This window comes from Moschus berezovskii, chromosome 20 (genome assembly GCF_049115385.1).
Source record: "Moschus berezovskii isolate FMDL1 chromosome 20, NW_MosBer_1.0, whole genome shotgun sequence".
NCBI lineage: Eukaryota > Metazoa > Chordata > Mammalia > Artiodactyla > Moschidae > Moschus > Moschus berezovskii.
In genome coordinates, this window is record NC_142479.1 from 25,571,515 (window position 1) to 25,593,707 (window position 22,193).

General features: G+C 41.1%; 1 protein-coding gene across 7 annotated transcripts in view; it reads right to left on the reverse strand.

Moving 5' to 3' along the window:
* ACACA (acetyl-CoA carboxylase alpha) overlaps window positions 1-22,193 on the reverse strand; it is a 240,643-nt gene that overhangs the window by 143,776 nt on the left and 74,674 nt on the right. For all 7 annotated transcript variants that reach the window (XM_055400493.2, XM_055400510.2, XM_055400527.2 and 4 more), the window contains 13 exons: window positions 21,991-22,161; window positions 20,464-20,625; window positions 19,936-20,099; window positions 16,181-16,331; window positions 15,330-15,433; window positions 14,122-14,203; window positions 13,315-13,460; window positions 11,699-11,849; window positions 10,077-10,211; window positions 9,336-9,482; window positions 8,159-8,347; window positions 7,083-7,183; window positions 5,933-6,021 (listed from right to left, as the gene is read on the reverse strand). In XM_055400493.2, coding sequence (XP_055256468.1) covers window positions 5,933-6,021; window positions 7,083-7,183; window positions 8,159-8,347; window positions 9,336-9,482; window positions 10,077-10,211; window positions 11,699-11,849; window positions 13,315-13,460; window positions 14,122-14,203; window positions 15,330-15,433; window positions 16,181-16,331; window positions 19,936-20,099; window positions 20,464-20,625; window positions 21,991-22,161 — 1,792 coding nt within the window. The remainder of the gene's footprint in view (window positions 1-5,932; window positions 6,022-7,082; window positions 7,184-8,158; window positions 8,348-9,335; window positions 9,483-10,076; window positions 10,212-11,698; window positions 11,850-13,314; window positions 13,461-14,121; window positions 14,204-15,329; window positions 15,434-16,180; window positions 16,332-19,935; window positions 20,100-20,463; window positions 20,626-21,990; window positions 22,162-22,193) is intronic.

Sequence of the window (22,193 nt, forward strand, 5' to 3'; positions counted from 1 at the left end):
GAGCGACATGGTTTCCTTAGAACAGAGGGTTCAGCTACTTAAAAAGAAATGTCAACACCATTAAACCCCAGCTAGAGATTCGGGTTCCATGTTTGACTCACTGAAACTGTTTCACCCCAACTAGAAGGCATGGTTTTAGTTCAAAACTAAAGCACCTAAACTTATCAATATCCACAAGAAGGATGACTGCTTCCTCTGGAATCAACATTTTCCCTTGTAAGTCCACAAAGTACTTAAGCAATGCTAGGAATTCCAAATCCAAACTAAGGCACAGATCAGGGAGAACCCTGCATGAAGGTAAAAGGTCTGTAGGGAGAGTACAGTTATGCATATTTTCACTGGCCTTTCACAAGGCCACCAGGGGCAGGTTAGTTCTCACTTGCAGAACTATGTTTTGCAACAGAAGCATAAGCCTCAGGTATACCATAGTGACTTCTACCATGGCATATAAGTAATATTCAGTTCTTTAGAAAACAGCTTACCTCAGAATTTACAAGTAAAGGAGAATGAGCATCCGAATGGTCTCAAGAGTCAAAATTTTTATGAAATCATGAAAATACTAAAGGATTATCACCTAGTTCAAACTGCATGTTAAGTTATAAACTGGAACAGTGGCATTCAAACTGCACTGCCATGGATTCCTAGAACATCAAGTACAATCAACCAAAGCAACTCTGCTTTTATCTGTTTTTTTTTTTAAAGATTATTTTGATTTGGACCATTTTTAAAGTCTTTATTGAATATGTTAAAATATTGCTTCTGTTTAATGTTTTGGAATTTTTTGGACTGGAAGTATGTGGAATCTTAGCTCCCTGACCCGGGATCAAACCCACACGCTCTGCATTGAAAAGCAGTCTTAACTGCTGGACCACAAGGGAAGTCCCTTATCTGTTTTAAATATTAGTTACTGACATAGATTTTTTTCAAAATCAAACTAAATATACAGGAAAAACAGTGAACTTAAATATTTAGAGAGTTGCCAATTTCATAAAAGATCCAATTGGGACAAAATGGAAGCTGTTGGTTATCCTATATAAATTCATATTTCTCCTTAGACTTAAAGTGACAACAGAAATATATCTTAGTAATGGAAATTACTAGGGCCAGGGGAAATATGAAGAACATTTACCCAGGGGAGAGGCAGTGGAAACACTAAGCAGAAAGAAAGTCTCTTTTAAAAAAATTTTTACTGTGAAATATACACTCAAAAGAATAAACGCCCAAGTAACTACCATCTATCAGAACATTTTTAGTGTCTTTAAAGGATTCTATGTGCTCCTCTTCAAAAATAACTGAACTTTATGTTAATAGTTCTTTTGCTCTTCTTTACATTTATCACAAATGTGTGTGTGTGTGTATATATGTATCCATGTATGCATATATTCACTTTCCCTGTTTTCAACTTGCTAACAATGGAATCATTGTGCTTGGATCCTTCGGTAACTTGTTTCTTTCCCTCACCATTATGTTTTGGAGATGCATCTTTGTTCCATTTTCACTGCTGTAGACTAATCCATTGTAGGAATATACTAGAATTCAATTGTCTATTCAACTTGTGTATATTTGGGTGGTTTCCAGTCTTTTTTGCTATTAATGAATAATGACGCCACTGACAGTCCTGTATATGTCTCCTTAATAAACACGTGTAACAGTTTCTCTAGAGCATGTCATCTAAGAGTGAAATTGGTAGGTTGAAGAATATAAATAAGTTCAACTCCATTACGTACTGATGAACTGTGTTCCAAAGTGATTGTAACAATTTGCACTTCTACTTATAGAAGTGGTGGAAGATGATGTGAATTTTAAATTTTTGTCAATCTTACCGTGGCTTAGCTCTCTAATCAGTAAGAAGATCCAACATATTTTCACTGATCATTTGGGTATGATCATTTGTGCTTCCTCTTCTGCAGATTATCTTTTCTTATCTTTCACCCATTTTTCTATTAGGTCATCTTTTACTTACTGACTCAAGGCAGTGCTCTATAGATTCTAATCCTTTCCCAGTTGCTGTGATTTGTAAATTTCTTCCTCCACTTTAGGGCTTGTATTTTCAAAGTCTTTTTATGGGATCTTTTCATGAACAGAAGTTCTTAAGTGAGGTCAAATTATTTATCCTTTTCCTTTATAGTTTGTTCCTGCTGGTCTTACATGACAAAATCTTGGTCTTGAGGTCATAAGGATATTCACCTAAAAATTGAGTAGCTTTGCCCCTTTAGTATGTGTTTAAGTTTTAAATTAATCTGGAATCGATTTTTGTGCATCTTGTCTAGGGATCTTTTTTTGTGGGGGGAGGTGGCAAATGAATAATCCATTACCCAGTAGCAAACTATCCTTTCCCCATGACTTACAACACCTGCCCTGTTGTAAAGTAATTTTTCATATATCTGCCTCTGGGTTAACAGAGCCAATGTTCCACTTTTCTATTAATCTGTCCTTAACACCAATAGTTTTAGAAAAGGCAGAGGCACCAGAGATCAAATTGCCCACATCCACTGGATCATGGAGAAAGCATGAGAGTTCCAGAAAAACATCTATTTCTGCTTCACTGACTATGCCAAAGCCTTTGACTGTGTGGATCACAATAAACTGTGAAACATTCTGAAAGAGATGGGAATACCAGACCACCTGACCTGCCTCTTGAGAAACCTGTATGCAGGTCAGGAAGCAACAGTCAGAACTGGACATGGAACAACAGACTGGTTCCAAATAGGAAAAGGAGTACGTCAAGGCTGTATATTGTCCCCTTGCTTATTTAACTTATATGCAGAGTACATTATGAGGAACGCTGGGCTGGAAGAAGCACAAGCTGGAATCAAGATTGCCGGGAGAAATATCAATAATCTCAGATATGCAGATGACACTACCCTTATGGCAGAAAGTGAAGAGGAACTCAAAAGCCTCTTGATGAAAGTGAAAGAGGAGAGTGAAAAGGTTGGCTTGAAGCTCAACATTCAGAAAACGAAGATCATGGCATCTGGTCCCATCACTTCATGGGAAATAGATGGAAAAAGCAACGGAAACAGTGGTTGACTTTATTTTTTTGGGCTCCAAAATCACTGCAGATGCTGATTGCAGCCAGGAAATTAAAAGACACTTACTCCTTGGAAGGAAAGTTATGACCAACCTTGATAGTATATTAAAAAGCAGAGACATTACTTTGCCAACAAAGGTCCGTCTAGTCAACGCTATGGTTTTTCCTGTGGTCATGTATGGATGTGAGAGTTGGACTGTGAAGAAAGCTGATCGCCAAAGAATTGATGCCTTTGAACTGTGGTGTTGGAGAAGACTCTTGAGAGTCCCTTGGACTGCAAGGAGATCCAACCAGTCCATTCTAAAGGAGATCAATTCTGGGTGTTCATTGGAAGGACTGATGCTAAAGCTGAAACTGCAATACTTTGGCCACCTCATGTGACGAGTTGACTCACTGGAAAAGACTCCGATGCTAGGAAAGGTTGGGGGCGGGAGGAGAAGGGGACGACAAAGAATGAGATGGCTGGATGGCATCACCGACTCTGTGGACATGAGTTTGAGTGAACTCCGGGATTTGGTGATGGACAGGGAGGCCTGGCGTGCTGTGATTCATGGGGTCGCGGAGAGTCGGACACGACTGAGCGACTGAACTGAACTGAACACCAATATCACAATCTCTTCATTAATATGGCTTTATCTCAAATCTTGATATTTAACTGGACAAATACCTCCATAGTGTATTTCTTTAGAAGAATCTTGGTTATCTTTGTTTCATGTGAATTATACAATTAGCCTGACAAATTCCATAGAAATACACTAGTAAGATTTTTATCGGAAAGTCAATGAATCTACAGACGAACTCAGAGAGAATCAACACTTTGCAAATATATATATTCCAATCCAAGGCCATGATATTTATCTAGATCTTCTTTATTATTTCTACTGATTACAACTTTCTCCAAAAATGGTTGCACATTTTTTTGTTAGACTTATTCCTCAAAATTTCATATTTTGGGTTGCTATTTCAAACGGAATATTTTTCAAAACTGTTATTATACTATAAAATTTTAATTTTGTATATTGACTTTTAAAATTTATTTAATTAATTTATTTATTTTGGTTGTGCTGGGTCTTTGCTGTGGCGCAAGCTTTTTTTCTCTAGCTGCAGAGAGCAGGTGCTACTCTTTAGCTGTGGTGTATAGCCTTTTCATTGCTGTGGCTTCTATTGTTGCGAGCATGGGTTCTAGGGAGGGTGGGCTTCAGGAGTTACCGTGCGTGGGCTGAGTGGTTATGGCACATGAGCTTTGTTGCTCTGTGGCACATGGGATCTTCCTAGACCAGGGATCAAACCTGTGTCTCCCATGTTGGCAGGCAGATTCTCTACCACTGAGCTACTAGGGAAGCCCCATATACTGACTTTTGTATCCAGCAACTTTGCTAGATTTTAAATAATTCTAATAATAAACATGTGGATACTCTGAGGCTTTCCGGGTAGATCTCATGTCATATATAATAGTGGCTGACGTATTGCTATACTCCTTTCCACACCTTTACTCCACTCCTCATACTTTTTTATTCTTTTTCTTGCCTTACAAAAGCAGCTGGGATATCCAGTATGATGCTGAAGAGCAGTAATGATAGCAGGCATCCTTGTCTTATTTTTAATCTTAAAGAGATTGATTTTAACATTTTACCACTATGTGTGATGTATCCTACAGATTTTTTTGTAGAACTTTACTTGATCAAAAGTACAATTTCATTCTCAGTTGGCCAAGGACTTATCATGAATGGATATTCAATTTTGTCAAAGGCTTGTATCATCCACATCTTAAGATGATAGCCATGCTTTTTCCTCTTTATCAAGCTTACACTAGCAGGATAAGGACAACTGGGTTGTGACGTCTTATTTTACACACTGCCAGACTCAGTCTGCAATATTTACTTGAGTATTTCTGCTTGTCATGAGTGGCAGAGTCATCCTTTAAGGATGGAAAAGTGAGCAGAACAGAGCAAAGAGCGTTAAGAGGCAATCTTTCAAATTCTGTGGTGTTTCACTGCCATCTTGTGGCAGAAAGCAGTATCCGCAGTATGTAGCTTTAAAATCTTAGCCATGGTGTTTTAGAGACTTGGTAAGTCTGAACTGAACTCATTAGTGACACTATACAGAGAAAGTGATGGATAAATTCCACCCAAACGATACACTGAAAAGCACTGGAAAATCTGAGCCTTTTTCAGATGCCTGTGGTTCTTTCCATGGATGAGCTGCTGAGAGGCAAGCTCTTCGGCGAGAGAGGATTTCTCAATTTCAGCCTGGTCTGACTCAACTAACCCTCACTATACAAGGTCAAGAAGAGGCCAATGGGGAATGATAATCTCTGCTGCTACTGCTAAGTCACTTCAGTCGTGTCCGACTGTGTGACCCCATAGATGGCAGCCCACCAGGCTCCCCTGTCCCTGGGATTCTCCAGGCAAGAACACCGGAGTGGGTTGCCATTTCCTTCTCCAATGTGTGAAAGTGAAAAGTGAAAGTGAAGTCGCTCAGTCATGTCCAACTCTTAGCGACCCCATGGACTGCAGCCCAGCAGGCTCCTCTGTCCATGAGATTTTCCAGGCAAGAGTACTGGAGTGGGGTGCCAATGCCTTCTCCGATGATAATCTCTACTGGAGAAATTCTCTCAGCCCTCTCACAGATTCAGCACACTGATTCACAGTCTCATCAAGTTGTGTTTCGTTGTTCTTTCTTTGGTGCTAGTGGAACAGAGCAGTTTAGTTTTCAAGGGACTGGTGAAAGGAGAAGAGGGTTGTTCATGCAAGTGTTGCTGACAGGATGGACTGGCTCAGCTGTCGCTCAGCCCTTGAAGGAGACGTTCTCGGGTACAGAGCCTCAGGGAGGAGACATTCTCGGGTACAGAGCCTCAGGGAGGAGATGTTCTCGGGTACAGAGCCTCAGGGAGGAGCTTACCGTTCTGGAACTGTGTCTCTACTCGCAGGTACTGCCGCAGCAGGTCCATCACCACAGCCTTCATGTGTCCTCGGATGCCACTGCGATACCTAGGCAAACAGAGGAAGGTATGAATAAATAACATAAATTCAAGTCTAGAAGAAAATCCTGACAGGCTAACACCATTAAATAACCAACCATGAAATAATAAACCCAAGGCCCAGACTTCCTAGGCTTCCTATAGAACGGCTTTCCCTCTGTATATAGGACAGGACAGGAGCCAGTCTAGAATCACTTTAAATTCAGGCCGGCTTCCCTGGTGGTCCAGTGGTTGAGAATCTGCCTGCCACTGCAGGCAACGCAGGTTCGATCCCTGGTCTGGGAGGAACCCATGTGCCGTGGGGCAGCTAAGCTTGTGTGCCACAGCTACTGAAGCCCACACGCCCTAGAGCCCAAGCTCTGCAGGAGAATCCACCGCCATAAGACGCCGGTGTAGCCCGCAGCTAGAAAGTAGCCCCTGTTCATGACGATTAGACAGAGTCCGTGCACAGTAACGACGACATAGCAAAGGCAAAAATAACAAATAACATAAATCCAAGTCTGAAAGAAACGTGGCCACAGACAAGCCTATTTTTCTTGTAAAGAAATGGAGGGAAAAAAAGAGAGAACAAAACCAAACCAAAACCACTTGATAGCCCTACCCAACAACACACTGGTTCAGTCCCCCACTGCTAAGCAGAAACGATCACTACACCCTGGAAATGGCTAAGGGAAATCTGAAAAATTTACGAATATCTTAAAGTTGAAAAAGTCCTGTGAAGATACCTTTAGCCCAATAGTTGATTCCATGAGCTAATAAGAGTAAATGTCAAAGAGGATCCTATGCCAGAAGAAAAATTAGGAGTTCAAGGGAAATTATAAGGAAAAAAGAAAACAATGAGATTCACACCTTAATAATGATGAAAAGATGCCGAATAGAAAGAAGTCATCAGAAACGTTGAGTAGGAGAGTTAGCTCATGATTCTAAGATATTTAGTAGACATAGGTATTTTCTAAGATACGAGGTGCTAAGTTCTCTAAGGTGAACTGAAGGTAAACTTCTGGGATTACTGAGAAGGAAGGAAGCTGTGGGGACGGGCATGACTGGGACTCCGGAGTTCCATGTACCTACCTCTGCACCAGCTGGACGATGCTCTGGGTGTTCATGAAGAAGACTTCCCGTTCCGATTTCCGGTTCAGTGTGGCTGCGTGGCTATCTAGGATGTTGGCAATCTAAAGCATAAGAAAGGAGAAAAATGAAGCCCAACTCAACAAAGGGACCCAAAACATTAGCCTGCATAATAGCATCAACACTAAGAATCCTGTTTTTTTTAATTGGAGTAAAACTGCTTTAATGTTGGGTTAATTTTTACTGTGCAACAAAGTGAATCAGCTATAGGTAAACATATATCCCTGTCCTCTTGAGCTTCTCTCCCACCCCTGCCCCCATTCTACTCTCTAGGTCATCGCAGAGCAGCGAGCTGAGCTCCCTGCGCTGTACAGCAGCTTCCCACTCGCTACCTGTTTTCCAATGGCAGTGTGTATATGGCAGTGGTGTTCTCCCAATTCATACCACCCTCCCCTTCCCCCACTGGGTCTGTGCGTCAGTTCTCCATGTCTGTGTCTCTACTGGAATCTTCGTCATTGTAACATGATTATTTCTATCTTTCACATGGGGTTCACTCATGATAAATAAGAAAGCAACTTCTATGTCTTTTCACCCTTTGCCAGATGAAATAACAAGTGCATCACAAAAACTAGTGCCTTCCCAGAGGTCCTGACAGGCAAGACACGCTTCAGGCCCCACGTGTCCAGTTTTACTCCCTACATGTAAGTCTGGATCAGAGGCAAAGAGTAATAAGCATGCTGCAGAGGTAGTGAGGAAGTCTCTGATGAAAGAGCTACAAATATCCGCCTGCTTTAGAATCACAAAAGTAACACACTTCTAATCAGGGTGCAGCCCCAGGGACAAAACTTGATGGGGTACATGACCAGTATGCTTTTCACTTAACCACAGATACCTCACATTTCACACCCAACACTTAACGTACTGGGCTTGCATCATGAGGCAGTTTTGTAAAGGGCACAAAGCTTAAAACTTCAAAAGTACATCAAGACAGTAAGGAGGATCCAAACAGGAAGGACTCCTACTGCATGAACCCTAGTGTGGGCAGCCAGCAGAAAATGACGCCGTTAGTCAGTAAGTACCTGCTGGCTGGGAAACTGACAGAGGACGGATGTGATGTTGCTGGCATACTGAGCCATTTCCTTCTTGATAGACTTTTCCACGTTGGGCGGGATACGACCAGAGACGCTGGTCATGATATCCTGCAATTCTAGGAGAGGCAAGGAGGGGTCTCTGAGGGTCTTCATCAACCGTTCAACCCAGTCTTTCACCTGAGAAGAAGGAAATAATAAAATAGGACCTGGACAAAATTAACACAATCCCCGAAACAAAATTATATGTCTGAATTCACTACCATACAGTACAGGCATACCACGCTTTATTGTGCACTGCTTTATTGCACTTTGCAAATATTGTTTTGTTTTCAAACTGAAGATTTCATGTAAAACCCTGTGTCAAGTAAGTCTATTGGCACCATTTTTCCAACGGCATTTGCTCATTTCATGTCTTTGTGTCACATTTTGGTAATTCTAGTATTTCAAACCCTCCACCAGCAAAACCATTACGACTCCTTAAAGGCTCAGGAAATGATTTGCCTTTTTTAACAAGAAAACATTTTTTAATTAAGGTATGTACATTTTTTAGATGTAATGCTATTACACACTTAATAGACTACGTGCCTGCTAAGTCACTTCAGTCATGCCTGACTCTCTGCGACCCATGGACTGTAGCCTACCAGGTTCCTCTGTCCATGGGATACTGGAGTAGGTTGCCATTTCCTCCCCCAGGGGATCGTCCCAACCCAGGGATTGAACCCACATCTCTTATGTCTCCTGCATTGGCAGGCAGGTTCTTGATCAGTATGTAAACATAATTTTTCTAACCTTGGGAAACCAAAAAATTTGCAATTTTCTTTCTTGTAATATTTGCTTTATTGCAGCCGTCTGGAACCAAAACTGCAATATCCCCAAGGTATGCCAGTACTTAACTTTGAAATTATAACATAAACAACTAACATTGTCCTTGTTCACTGGTTTAAAACCCAATTAAATGTGAAGTCAATGACAGAGATAAGAAGCAAGGATATAAAGACTTCAAATCCTACAACTAATAGTGGCAGAATTTTGGTCAAACAGCTTTATCTCCCTCCCTCTTAAAAAAATTCCCTGTATGAATTTTAAACTATATTGGAGAACACCCATTCTCCAAGATGTACACCTGTTCCCCTACTCTACCCCGCCTAAGAAAAGCAATTCATACCCTGCTGCTAAAGAAAGGATCTGGAAGGCAGTATCCATTCATTACGTTGACCAGATTATCCAGGACATAGTGGAACACTCGATGGAGCTTCTCGCCTCTGAGCGCTGTGCTCTGGATCCGTGGCAGACTGCCTGTGTGAAGCTCAGCCTGTCAACCCCAATGAGAGATCAAGTCATCCACTACCTTCAGACACACCACTGCAACTTAGATTCATCATGTAAAATCAAGACTTCCCTTTAGGGACTTCCCTGGTGGTCCAGTGGTTAAGAATCAGCCATCCAGGTGGAATTAAGATCCCACAAGTGGTGGGGCAACGAAGCCTGTGCAAAGCAGCTGCTGAGCCCGTGTGCCAACTAGAGAGAAACCCACACGCTGCACTAGAGAAGCCCGCACACAGAAACAAAGAGCCTGCATGTCACAACGAAGCGCCGATGCAGCCAAAGTAATTAATTAAATAAAAAAAAAAAAGACAAACTTCCCTTTACCACATCCAGTGACAAGAAGAGAAGCATCATGAGGAAAATCACAGATTCTTATCTGTATCGTAGAAATTCTTACAAATTCTAGATGCATGATACCAAAGGCACAAATACAAGGGCATAAGGCATAAAATGAGGGGTAAAAAGTTGAAGGAAAAACTGGAAAACCAAGGATTGAGATCACTTGCCCCTCCAGACGAACCCTACCATGTACCCAGCTCTTGGAGAGCAATAGTAAAAGTGTCTATATCCGCCTACTTACCTGCTGGACCTTGTTGGGGTTGTCCAGTTGCATTTTGGCTATTACACAGCCCGGATCAAGAGCTGCTCCAGGCCGCTTGACATAATGGATACAGCCAGACTCTGCGGCTGTTAAGGTCATTACCATCTTCATCACCTACAAGGAAAACTAAAATCTCTCAGGACCTAGCTTTAGGGATGAATGACAACTACTGATAGTTCCCGTTTCTAATGTTTAAGTCCATTTTTGCATGGTTGGCTTTGACTTGTCTTATACTGAGAAATAATGAACAATTTATCTTCCTCAAACCTGTGGATCCAGGTACTTACACTGTCTGTCTATGATATCCAGACCAAAACCTAAGGATCATTCTCACTCCTTTTCTCCCTTATCTACCAGTCACAAGCCAGGTTGAATGTATCTTCTAAACCTCTCTCAAAAATATTCCTGTCTTGCTGACTCTTTGGTTTAGGCCCTTATCACTTCTGGTCTAGAGGAGTTCAGAAATCTCCCAACAGGGACTTCCCTGGTGGCCCAGGGGCTAAGAGTCTGCACTTCCCGTACAGGGGTCCAGGTTTGGGCCTGGTCAGGGAGACAGATCCCACATGCCACAGCTAAGAGTGTGCATGTCACAACTAAGAGCTGGTGCAGTCAAATACATTTTTAAAAATATTAAGGAAAAAAAACAACCTCCCCATAGACATCTTTACATGCTATGCACCTCCAATAAGGCCACTAGAAGTGATCATTCTAGAGCCCAAATCTCATTCCATCACTTTTCTGTGTCATATCCTTCAGTGACCCCACCACCTCGAGGAGAGTCTAAACTTCTAGTACTTTTTATAAGGTCCTTCACGATCTCAAATTCTGACGACTCATTTGGCATCTCTGCTGGCCATTTCCCATTCAACCTCAGTCTGCTCTCAAGCGATGTCAATGTGGACTTGCAGTTCCCTCTATATGCCACACGCTCTTGCTTCTGTGCCTCTGTGCGTGCTGAGGCTTCACCTTTACACAGCGTTGCCTGGCCTTCCTCATCTGATCTATCACTGCCTATCTTCCAATGCCAAAATCAAAGTCCCCTCCTTCAGGAACTCTTCTCGCGCTGCCCATCCAGCCCCATACTGACTTGGGGCAGGTGGCCCTCTGCACTTTGTGCTCAGCCTTCTCAAAATTCATATTTCATGACAAGTCTGTTTCAAGGCCTCATTCCACCTATCATATTCTTTCTGTATAACCAGTACTTGGCATAATACCTAACACTCAATAAGTGCCGCTGCCTGGGATCTATTCTTTAGAGCTAGAGGTTCCCCATCTATCCAAGAAAGTATGAGCTTTTAATGTGTTTTTAAAATCTGAAGGTTCAGGGACTCCCCTGGCAGTCCAGTGGTTAAGACTGCGTGCTTCCAATGCAAGGGGTGCGGGTTCACTCTCTGGTCGGGGAACTAAGATGCCACATGCCACGGCCAAGAAAATATTTTTTTAAATAAATAAAATGCTAAGGTTCATAACCCCAATTAAACAGATACTCTTTCCTTTCTATTTTCTACTCCCTTGCTGTTACTCTTGAGTCCTAGTCCATCCCAGCCAACTCCTTCCCCACCCTCCCTCCCATGACCCGGAAGCCCAATGACCACCGTGACCTCGATCTCGGCATAGCACTGGCCAGCAAACACATGGCCTCCATCCTCTACAATGTACTGGATTAACTTCCCAGCAGAGGGTGAGCGCAGCACCGAAGGGTCATTTTCCTTCTCAAACACACAAGTTTTATTGCCAATTGTGATGCGATATCTAGGAGATAAGTGGGAGTATCTAAGTTAACAAAGCATCTTAAGTTGTAAAGAATAAAGGTAGAATAATGTCAATCTTAAAAAAACCTGAAAACTTCATTGTACACACACACACAGACACACAGGATATTTATTGCATCTTTGTTTACAGTGCCAAATAACCAAAATTCCCTTCAATAATGGTCAAATTAAATTAATTATAGTACATCCATATAAATATCTGACTATTAAAAACAATAGGCATCTCCACTGAGCAGGAAGGAAAAAACATGAAGGTGCTGATGATGTAATAGCTAAGATGTTTCAAACTTTTACTAAGTTCCAAGCAATGGTCTGCACCCTTTCCATGTGTTAATTCATTTAATTATCACAACACCACAATGACTGGTGTTGAATCGTGTACAATATGTTAAAGGAAAAAATAAGGTGCAGAACTAAAGGTTACTTTTATTTGTGAATATGTTTAAAAGAAAAACACAGTATGTACATATATATAACTTATATATGCATACAAAATTTCAGTAAAGACATATAAGAAACTGTTAACAGTAGTAGCCTATAAAAAAAGGGAATTTATCTTTCATTGTCTGCCCACATGAGAGTGGTGGAGAAACATTGTTTTTATTTTTATTTTTTTAAATTTTTATTTAATAAATGGTACAAAGCACAATGCCAAAAACATTAACAGTTAAGATTTCACCAAATGAAAAAATACTATAGAATACACAGTTGTAAAAAGCTACATTAAGTTATTTTACAACTGCCTCAGGCTGCAAAAAGAAAAAAAAAACCAATGCCATACCTAAGTTATCCCTCTCTCAAAATAATGCCATTTATGTTATAAACCATGAGCACCCCATCAAAAGACGGGAACTGCTTTTGTTAATTCATATATATATGACTATATCACTTTGCTATACACCTGAAACAAACACAACACTGTAAATGAAATATAGAACAATATAAAATAAAAATAAGTAACAGACCTTTGGGGCTTTACACAGAGTTAGAGTTCCTATCAGAGGGATAGCAGCACCACAGCCGCACTGAATCCTCATGAAGGAGGCACACGAATGACTGAATTACAAGAGTTACAGGCATGAGAGCTGCTCACTTCCCAGAAACTACAGCTCACAGAAAGCCAACAAAGGCACGAGATACAGACCATTCACTTACGAATGTGTAAAACTCAAGAAAGTCCACATTATTCCTACAACATGTTGAAAGTGCTTCAGAATTCACACAATACTAATTTTCTTTTGGTTCTAGTTAAATTATAATGACATTGTTTTTAATTTTAAAAGACTTCTGATACTTTTGAAATTTTTATTAGGTACATGTACTATTTAAAAAAAAATTAGAATAGAATTCCCAAAAAGACCTTGAAAATCCCAAGGGTTAAACACGCCTACTGAGAGAAAAGGTTGGTACAATGACCAGCAAACGGAGCCCAAAGAGCCACGCACCTATCCACCTCCTCCTTCATGTACGTGGTGTAACTGCTGCCGTCATAGGACAAGAGCAGCCCGCCGTCGCTCAGTCGATGCACGTCTACTTCCACACACGAGCCGTTCATGATCACCACGTAGGAGTTCGGGGACTGTCGAGTCACCTGTTAAGAAATGAGAAACCAAAGAGACAAGTCAGTGTGTTCTTTCCAGGGACAGTGCCAGACAGAGTTTCAGTATCTCAGAGATCGAGGTGAGCAAGCGCCATCAGATGGGACTTCCCTGGTGGTCCAGTGGCTGAGACTCCAAGCTCCCAGTGCGAGAGGCCCAGGCTCAATCCCTGGTCAAGGAATTAGATCCCATATGCCACAACTAAGAGTTCCCATGACTCAGTTAAAGATCCTGCACGCTACAACTAAAATCCGACGCAGCCAAATAAAATAAATAAATAAATAAAAACAGTTAAAGGAAGCTCTGCTGGAGAAGAAAGAAATTTCATGGAACTGGTGTCTGAGCACCAGTGCTGTGGACACGGCTCAGCCCTGCTGCAAACAAAGAGGGGGACCTTAGATACATCTCCCTGCTCTGATGGTTCTCTGTCTCCTTCATCTCTTGGTTGCACATGTGAAGTTGAACAACAGTGAAAACACTTTCAGAGACTCAGCAAATACTGCTTTGTCTCAGGCTGCTGACACTAATAATGACTGTAATTTCACTAATGCCCAGCCCTGCAATAAACCAAAATTTCCCTCCACCACCTGACCTAAAGGAAGCAAGATGACAGAGGCAAAAAAGATAGCACAGACTTTATGAGGTTCGGCATACCTTCAGTACATACTTTACTCCCTCGTAGATAAGTTCAACATCTACTGTATTCAGAAGTGTATGAGCAGAGAGGACTTGACCCCTGAAAGATAGCAACATAAGAGCTACTTCTAGAAAATTCTAAAAGTTTACAAGGGACTCTCAAGGGTTATTGGTTATAGCATTTCCTGGAATATCAAGATTGAAAACAACCTAAAGGACCATCAGTGAGGGACAGAGACATAAATTTTGAAAAAGTCACATAAATGAATATTATGCAGCCATTAAAAAGGTAAAGTCTCTTATGCACTAATATGAAACACTCTCTAAAACACACTGTTAAATAAAAAACCACGTGAAATTGTACAGGACAGTTTCACAGTATGCTATCACTTGTGATTGAAAAAAAATGGAGGTAGGAAGGAACAAATATTACGTATATATGCTTATATGTATCTACCATGTATCTGAAAGATAACAGAAAATAAACACAGAAACACAGACTGATTATAGGGAAGGAAACTAGATGGCCAGAAAACAGAGGTAAGGAGGAGACTCATCACTATATATCTTTTACTGCCTTTTGAATTCTGAACCATGTGAATATATTACCTGTTCACACTGAGTGTCAGTGTAACATAGTAGGAGATCTTCGTGGTAAGACTTGAATAAATGAAATCTCAGTTGAATTAAAATGCCTGTGATAAAGTGCTTTAAATTATTAGCCTTGTGGACAATTCCTCCAGGGACTCAGAGGCAGAGCTTAGTTTCCAGAACCAGTGCTGGAAATAGGTTTAGCCTCACAGTCTGATCCTATACTTGGAAGACTCGTGAGGTCATCATGAATATCAGCCTCAATTATTAATTCCTGAAAGGTGCTGTAGGTAATATATGAAGTATTCAGGGTGCCTTACTAGAGAAAAACACCAGATTTTTATCACCAGGGCTCGGAGAGATTGGATGCTTGCACCGTACAGAAAGATTCCAGTTTTTACAAAGCAACCAATTCTAACCATGGTATAAACCAATTTCTAGAATCTATACTTAGAGCTCCCAAACCATTTGCCATCAACTCTTGCATCCCTTCTCCTCCCTGCCCCCACGGTCAGTGAACAAGTAGCACTCACAAGCTGCTAGCGACAGAGAGAAGAATAAACGGGTCTCTGAATGTCAGTCCCGTACTCAGGACCGCGGCTTAGCCTGCACGGAACACAGAATGCCAAGCCTACCTCTCTAAGGAGTGAAGGAAGTTGGAGATGCTATTCCGCAGGCTCACGTCTGCCACGTGGAGAGCCCCACAGACAACTCCCAGCATGGTGTCAGGTCGCTCTGCCTGAAAGGGACAAAAAGAGGGCAAATCAAAAACGGAGTCAGTCACTTGGCACCATGGCCCCTCAATTTAAATCAGGCTCAAATGTGCTTGAAGAATCAGCGACCACTGAAAATCTCCATCCTTGTTATCCAACTGATTTTTGAGACAAAAACACATTTTTAGAATTTGAATAGAGATGAAAAACACCTTTCTCCCCACCGTCCTAAGATTTTCACTAAGCCAATCGAAGAGGAGCTCAAAAACAAGCTTCTGTCACAAATAAATTCAAAAAAAGTGCAAAGATTTGGCTACTGATAATCTCAAAGAAAAATGGTGTGTAAACTACTTCCAGGTGATACACATGAATCCAACAATTTTATATAAAATCTTGGGTGATTTATATGAGCCCAGCAGTTCAGGAACATAGAGTAACTTCTGTGATTAAAATAAAGCCCTCTCGTCAGTACTTGGTAGACAGCGAGAACTCAACCACATTTAGTATCAAATGAAGAAAGAAAGTATTTCAATCTCTGCACGCCTCTCTTCAACTACATCCTTGGAAGTAATACTATACAACAACCTATACAAGGCACAAGAACGCTTACTTACAATGCTCAACTTACACTGACTCCTAGACTTTTCCACACAGACCTAGAACCATGTGTATTAGAATCAAATAAATTTTATCTAATGGCATGGACTGATCTCATCACAAGCCTCTAAAAACCCAATCCCAGATGCTGTTTGTGTAAGTGGAGAAATACCCACCTGTACTTTTTCTGCTATCAGTCTGTCCAGCCAGCCAGTGTCAATTCTATTCAACTGAAAGCTTTCCGTCTCCAACAATTTGATCAGGTACTCAACTGTGGTCCGAAAGTCGCCCCGGATAGACAGCTCCTTCAAAGCCACCACCATGTTTCTGGGAGAAGGACAGAAGCAGATCTCTTTCAGCGACAAATGTTCTACTGTTTTCCAACTATTGTCAAGAACTATTTCATCCCTTTGGAGGCTTAGGAGGGAGAGGAAAGAAACAGTTCCAAGAACAAATGAGGGTGCAGATACACATGTGCTGATTCCAGACAGAATTTTTAAGAAGTCAGCAAACTTGTGAGTCTGACTAATCCAACCATCTGAGCATCAGCAGATCACAGACACTTCGGGTTATACAGAACACAGAACAAATTATGTGCAAACCATTCTTTGTTTTCACTGTTTCCATCATTCCATTCATTGATTGCTGGTTAATTAGAATTAGGGCGTAATTCTCCCCTTCTTAAACCCTTTTTATTTTATCTAAGTAAAATTTACATACAATAAAATATACTTATTTTAAGTATACTGTTCAATGACTTTTTACAAACACAAAGACCTTAACTTTAAGGTTTCCATACAATGAAGGTAACCGCTAGAGAAAGCTGGGGATCAGCCTGACATTACATGTGAGTGTTTCTTTTTTTTAAGCTGTGTTTTAACCAACTATAGAATGACTTGCTCATTACTTTGCTTACTTCCCAATTAAGTGTTAAATAACCACATTTTAACAAGATTTCAATACTGTGAACTTTTTCCCAGTATAACTTTGACATTCATTATGCATCTCACAGACTCGAGACACATACTAGGCTCTTAAGGGAGAGAGAATGTGGAGACAGTAATCACTTTAAACATTTATGCAGAATATCATAAATACCAGTCGAGAGATAAAAGCAAAGCACCAAGGGGTTCTAAGAAGGGAGAAAACCTGCCTCCCTTTGGTTTCATAAAGAACGTAAGATCTAACATAGAAAACAAGCTTATGGTTACCAAAGGGGAAAGCGAGCAGGGAGGGGTAAATTAGGGGTGTGAGATTAATAGATACAAACTACTATGCCTAAAACAGATAAGCAATATTGATCTATTGCATAGCACAGGGAATTACAGTCAACATCTTTTAATTACCTACAATGGAAAATAATCTGAAATAATATATATTAAAAAACCAGATCACTTTGCTGTATGCCTGAAACTAAAACAACACTGTACATCAACTACTCCTCACTAAAGAAAAAAAAGAATATGGGATCTGAAATGGAATACAAGTAAAGCCAAGATTATGACTGTGACAGAAATTTTCTTCCAGGTGGTCCAGGAGTTCTCAGCCAAGAGTAATACTCTGTTTCCCACCTCCATCCTCCTCTCTACGCCCTATCTTGGCCTGGCTGATTCCTCTACACATTTCAGATATGAGTCTAGATGTCCCTTCCTTTTGGGAAACCTCCCCTGACCCATTCTGGATGGAGTTAGCTGACGCAGCTCTACGCTCCTGTAACACCTCACATAATCTCGCTATCAGAGAAGGCACCTCCTACATTCTGTTCAATGGCTCACTTGCCTCTCTTACCCTGGATCATCAAGTTCCATGACGGCACAGACCCTATGGTGGTCCTCATTTAAGAACCATTAAGATAGTCAGCAAGCATTTGTGGAATGGAGTAAATGAACGAACGGAGAGAGGGAGGAGCAGAAACCCAGGGGAAAAGGAAATAAAGAGGGGCTGTGTCCAGGGACGTTACAACCGAAGCAGACAGGAATGAGGACAAGGATGAGGGGCAAGCCCGCTCACGCAACACTGACGGAACACTCACTGCATTCAGGGACCCCGCGGCCACAAGACACACACGGTCCTGTTCTCGTGGCACTCAGATTATAGTCCACGGGAAATAATAAGGGAAACATGGGCTGGGACTAGTCTAGAGAAGAGTAGTGAACACCAAGCTGAAGAACATAAGCCTAATGTCACGAAGAAAGAAGAAACAAACTCTGAGCTGAAGAATGAACTCCGGCACGGTGTCAAGAAGCAAGCTTCAGGATTTCCCTGCTGGTGAAGTCAGTAAGAATCCACCTTGCAATGCAAGGGCCATGGGTTCGATCCCTGGCTGGGGAACTAAGATCCCACATGCTGCAGGGCAACTCAGCCTGTGCGCTCCAGAGCCCGCGTGCCACAACTAGAGAGTCCTGTACCACAATCAAGACCCCAAGTGTAACAACTAAGACCCGATGCAGCTAAATAAACAAAGAAAATATTTTAAAAAAGAAAGCAAGCTTATTGCAGAGACTAATTTTCATTTGCTCAACGTTAGCCTGGTTGTTTTACACTGCAGATAAATGTCCAGAGCAGGCTGGGAAGTAAGGAGCAAGACTTCTGAAGCAAGTCATATGACATGTACAGAAGGGAAGGCTTGGTGGCCTGCCAATCAAGACTGGAAACCTAAATATCAATAGCAGCCACTCTGGGGATGTAAACGAATGAGGCAGGCTGGAGCGGGGAATGTGTGAGCTACAGAGGTCGTGTTTCCTCCAAAAGAAGCAGTCACACAAAGCTTCAGTTAACTTTGGCCAAGTGGAATATAAAACCAATGTTATTGTCACCCCATTTTTTTTCCAAGAGACGGCAGAAATGCATGTGTTTATTTCAATCTCCCACTTTTTAAACAATACTCTATAAGCCAATCAAAACACATCAGTGGCTGTGACTAGCCAGAAAACCACCGGTTTGCAAGCTCTAGTTTCTTCATAATGTTAGGTTTATATTCTAGTTTCTTCATAACCTTAGGTTTACATTCTTCACTTTGGCAAAGCAGGACACAAAAGGCAGATAGCTTTTCTGGGAGCACTGCTTTGTAGACCACAAAATACAGAAAAACTGAGATTTCCCAACTTCTGAAAACATTATTAGAAACCAACATTATTAATAAGTGTTTAGTGATTGCATAATCTAGGTGTACAGGTTAAAAGTCAAAGGAATAGTAGTAAATCCTTGGTGAAAGTCAGTCGACAATTAAAAAATATAAAACAGGTAAATCAATTTTGGATAGACATTCTAAAATATCTAACCTGTCAAAATCACCTCTTAGGGCCCTATTTTTCAGGCAAGCAAAACTTAATATTAAATTAAATATTAAATGTTGATGCTCAATAGAATATTAACTAATACCTAAGATATACTAGTTATATTGTAAGTTGTGCATATATTTCATAACACATTGAGGTCCCTCATATAAAGTGACGTGGAGAGTTCCCTTAAGCCCTGTTCATGTAATAAGCAGCTTAACTTTATTATTTTAAATGACTACAGGACATTTATAGCTATACCTTTATTTTGATGACAAATAATGGATCTTATCCATGATATAAGATACCAAGGTCTTAGTCAAAAATCTACTTCTGCCCCAAATAACAATACTATTTCTACAGAAAAATATGACATCTTTAGAGTAATCAACTTTATAAGTTGGTCAAAAACATATGAAAACAAAAAAATCACTTGAAAAGGCTCAGAGTAACAGACAGAAAAACATCTGCCAAACACTGCATAAACTTAATACAACATGAATGCAACTACAATTAAAGATAAATTTCTTTAAGAAGGTTATCTGTATGAGTACCTCTATAGTAATACATGGTTCCCTTTCCCATGCTCACACTTCACTGAAGATTACCACAAGTTTATTTTTTGAAATGCAACCATATGCTATTATACTCACGAAATTGCTTCCTCTCGGTTTTCTCCCCAGGAAAAGCAGTGACCAAACTGAGAATCAGCAAATTCATGAAGCCCTCCTGCAGCAGCAACACTGAAATAACCCCAAACGTTCTTATTGCTGCGAAAATTCAGCTCTTGAACTGTTCCTGAGCTGGGCTTAAAACCCTGTTAGGGAGTGAAGAATATGAGATGATATTACATTTACAAGAAAGAGAACATTCATATACTCACTGGTCAGGTTCTATGCAATCACATATACACATGAAAGTGGAAATGACACACAAAAATCATTAAGGCTTGCAGGCCAATGTCCAGTGCTACAGACCCACTGAGGACTCAACGGTGACTTAGATAGGACTGAATGACCAGTGGAACAGAGATCACTTACCTGTCTGCTCCGATGACGCCTCTATAAATTTCCCTCTCCAGGGCAGGTCCCAAGATACCTCAGATATGCCCTCAGATAGCATCTTAATATTAAAGTTCACAGTGGGGGAAAAAAGTGTAAACCTTTTAAGCAATGGGTTACCTCATCTGGATTTTCACTAGTGATACGAGCAGCAATAACATGGCCCCTTGGGCAAGGAACGTGAGCCGAATTTTCAAAATCAATGGGAGCATCGCCCCAGGGAGAGACCCCGTACATCATACGGATATCCTTGATTCTGTACAGAGGGATCCCCATGGCAATCTGAAAGGTAATAAAACACATGTCACTCACCTTTCACAGTTACTTCCCTTGAAACATGGAGGCTATCAGATGACAGAGAAGACTTTTGAGTAGCCACCACCTAAAACACTGTTTCTATAGTCTACGTTCTGTATCACTGAATAAGCAACTCTAAATTACTTGAAACAAAACACACAGAGGTGTTAATTACTTCCCACTTCTTAAAAAGTCCCCAAATCCCTAATGCAATAGACATGAGCTTCCCTCTAATCTTCATTTCTCCATCACCCTTATTTATAAAGTATCTTTCAAAAATATGAGATTTTTAATCAGAATGAAAATATCCAAGGGAAGAGTCAATGTCAGTGGCTCTCCAAGAAGTTCAGACAGCTAAAAAGTCCTAACTATGTCATAATTACCTCCAAATTATCCCCACAAATCAATGGAAAAAGTAGATTTATATACATAAATCTTCATTTAATGGGTTCCTTAATAGGGACCTCTGGGGACCAAAAGGGGTTCCCATTGTGGACAAAGAATATTATATTTACAAATCAAATCAAACTTCATGATTAGCTATTACTGCTTCTCATAGCATCTGTTTCCTGGGCAGAATGGAGAAAATAATATTAACAGTGGTACTTTAAACATTATAAAAATAAATGTGTGCTGCCACACTCTTGCCAGGAAAAACCTCAGCCACCACTCTGAAGTGGAATTACTTCAATCTATAACACTAGGAAAAAGAAGCTGCTATTTAGTCACTAAGTCATATCCAACTCTTTTGTGACCCCATGGACTGCAGTGCACCAGACTCCTCTGCCCCATGGGATTCCCCAGGCAAGAATACTAGACTGGATTGCCATTTCCTTCTCCAGAGGATCTTCCCAAACCAGAGATCAAACCCACATCTCCTGCATTGGCAGGCGGACTCTTTACTACTGAGCCACCAGGGAAGCTCAAAAAAATGACCCAATGGACTGCAGCCCTCCAGGTTCCTCTGCCCCATGGGATTTTCCGGGCAAGAATACTGGAATGGGTTGCCGTTTCCTTCTCCAGGGAGGAAAAAGGAGTAAAGGACAATTAAAAGTAAGGTTTCCAAGAATTAAAACAGCTGAATATAGCATGTTATTTGTAAAGGGTCTTGTAAAAATATGACATTTTAAATCAGATGTGTCGGGCTAAAAAGTAATACTCAATAATTGTTGCCTATTAGGAAAACCCATCTACACATCCCAAGCCATCCAGCTCAAGAGAGAAGCATCACACGAGACTTGGAAAGGAGGCACTTTTCTTTTAACACAGGCTGGTTGAGCCAGTTTGGCGGGCATCTCTCTTTCCAAACTTCTCTAGGCAACCCTCTGAGCCGAGAGCAGGGTGACTCACCTGGAGCTGCGCGGCAGGGAGGTTGACATCAGCCACCATCTCTGTACAGGGGTGCTCCACCTGTAGCCGAGGGTTCAGTTCCAGAAAGTAGAAGCTGCCATCCTGGCTGTAGAGGTATTCCACGGTCCCCGCACTCACATAACCAACCATCCTGGCAAGTTTCACCGCACACTCAAGAAGAAAGAGAAGCCAATCTAAGTACC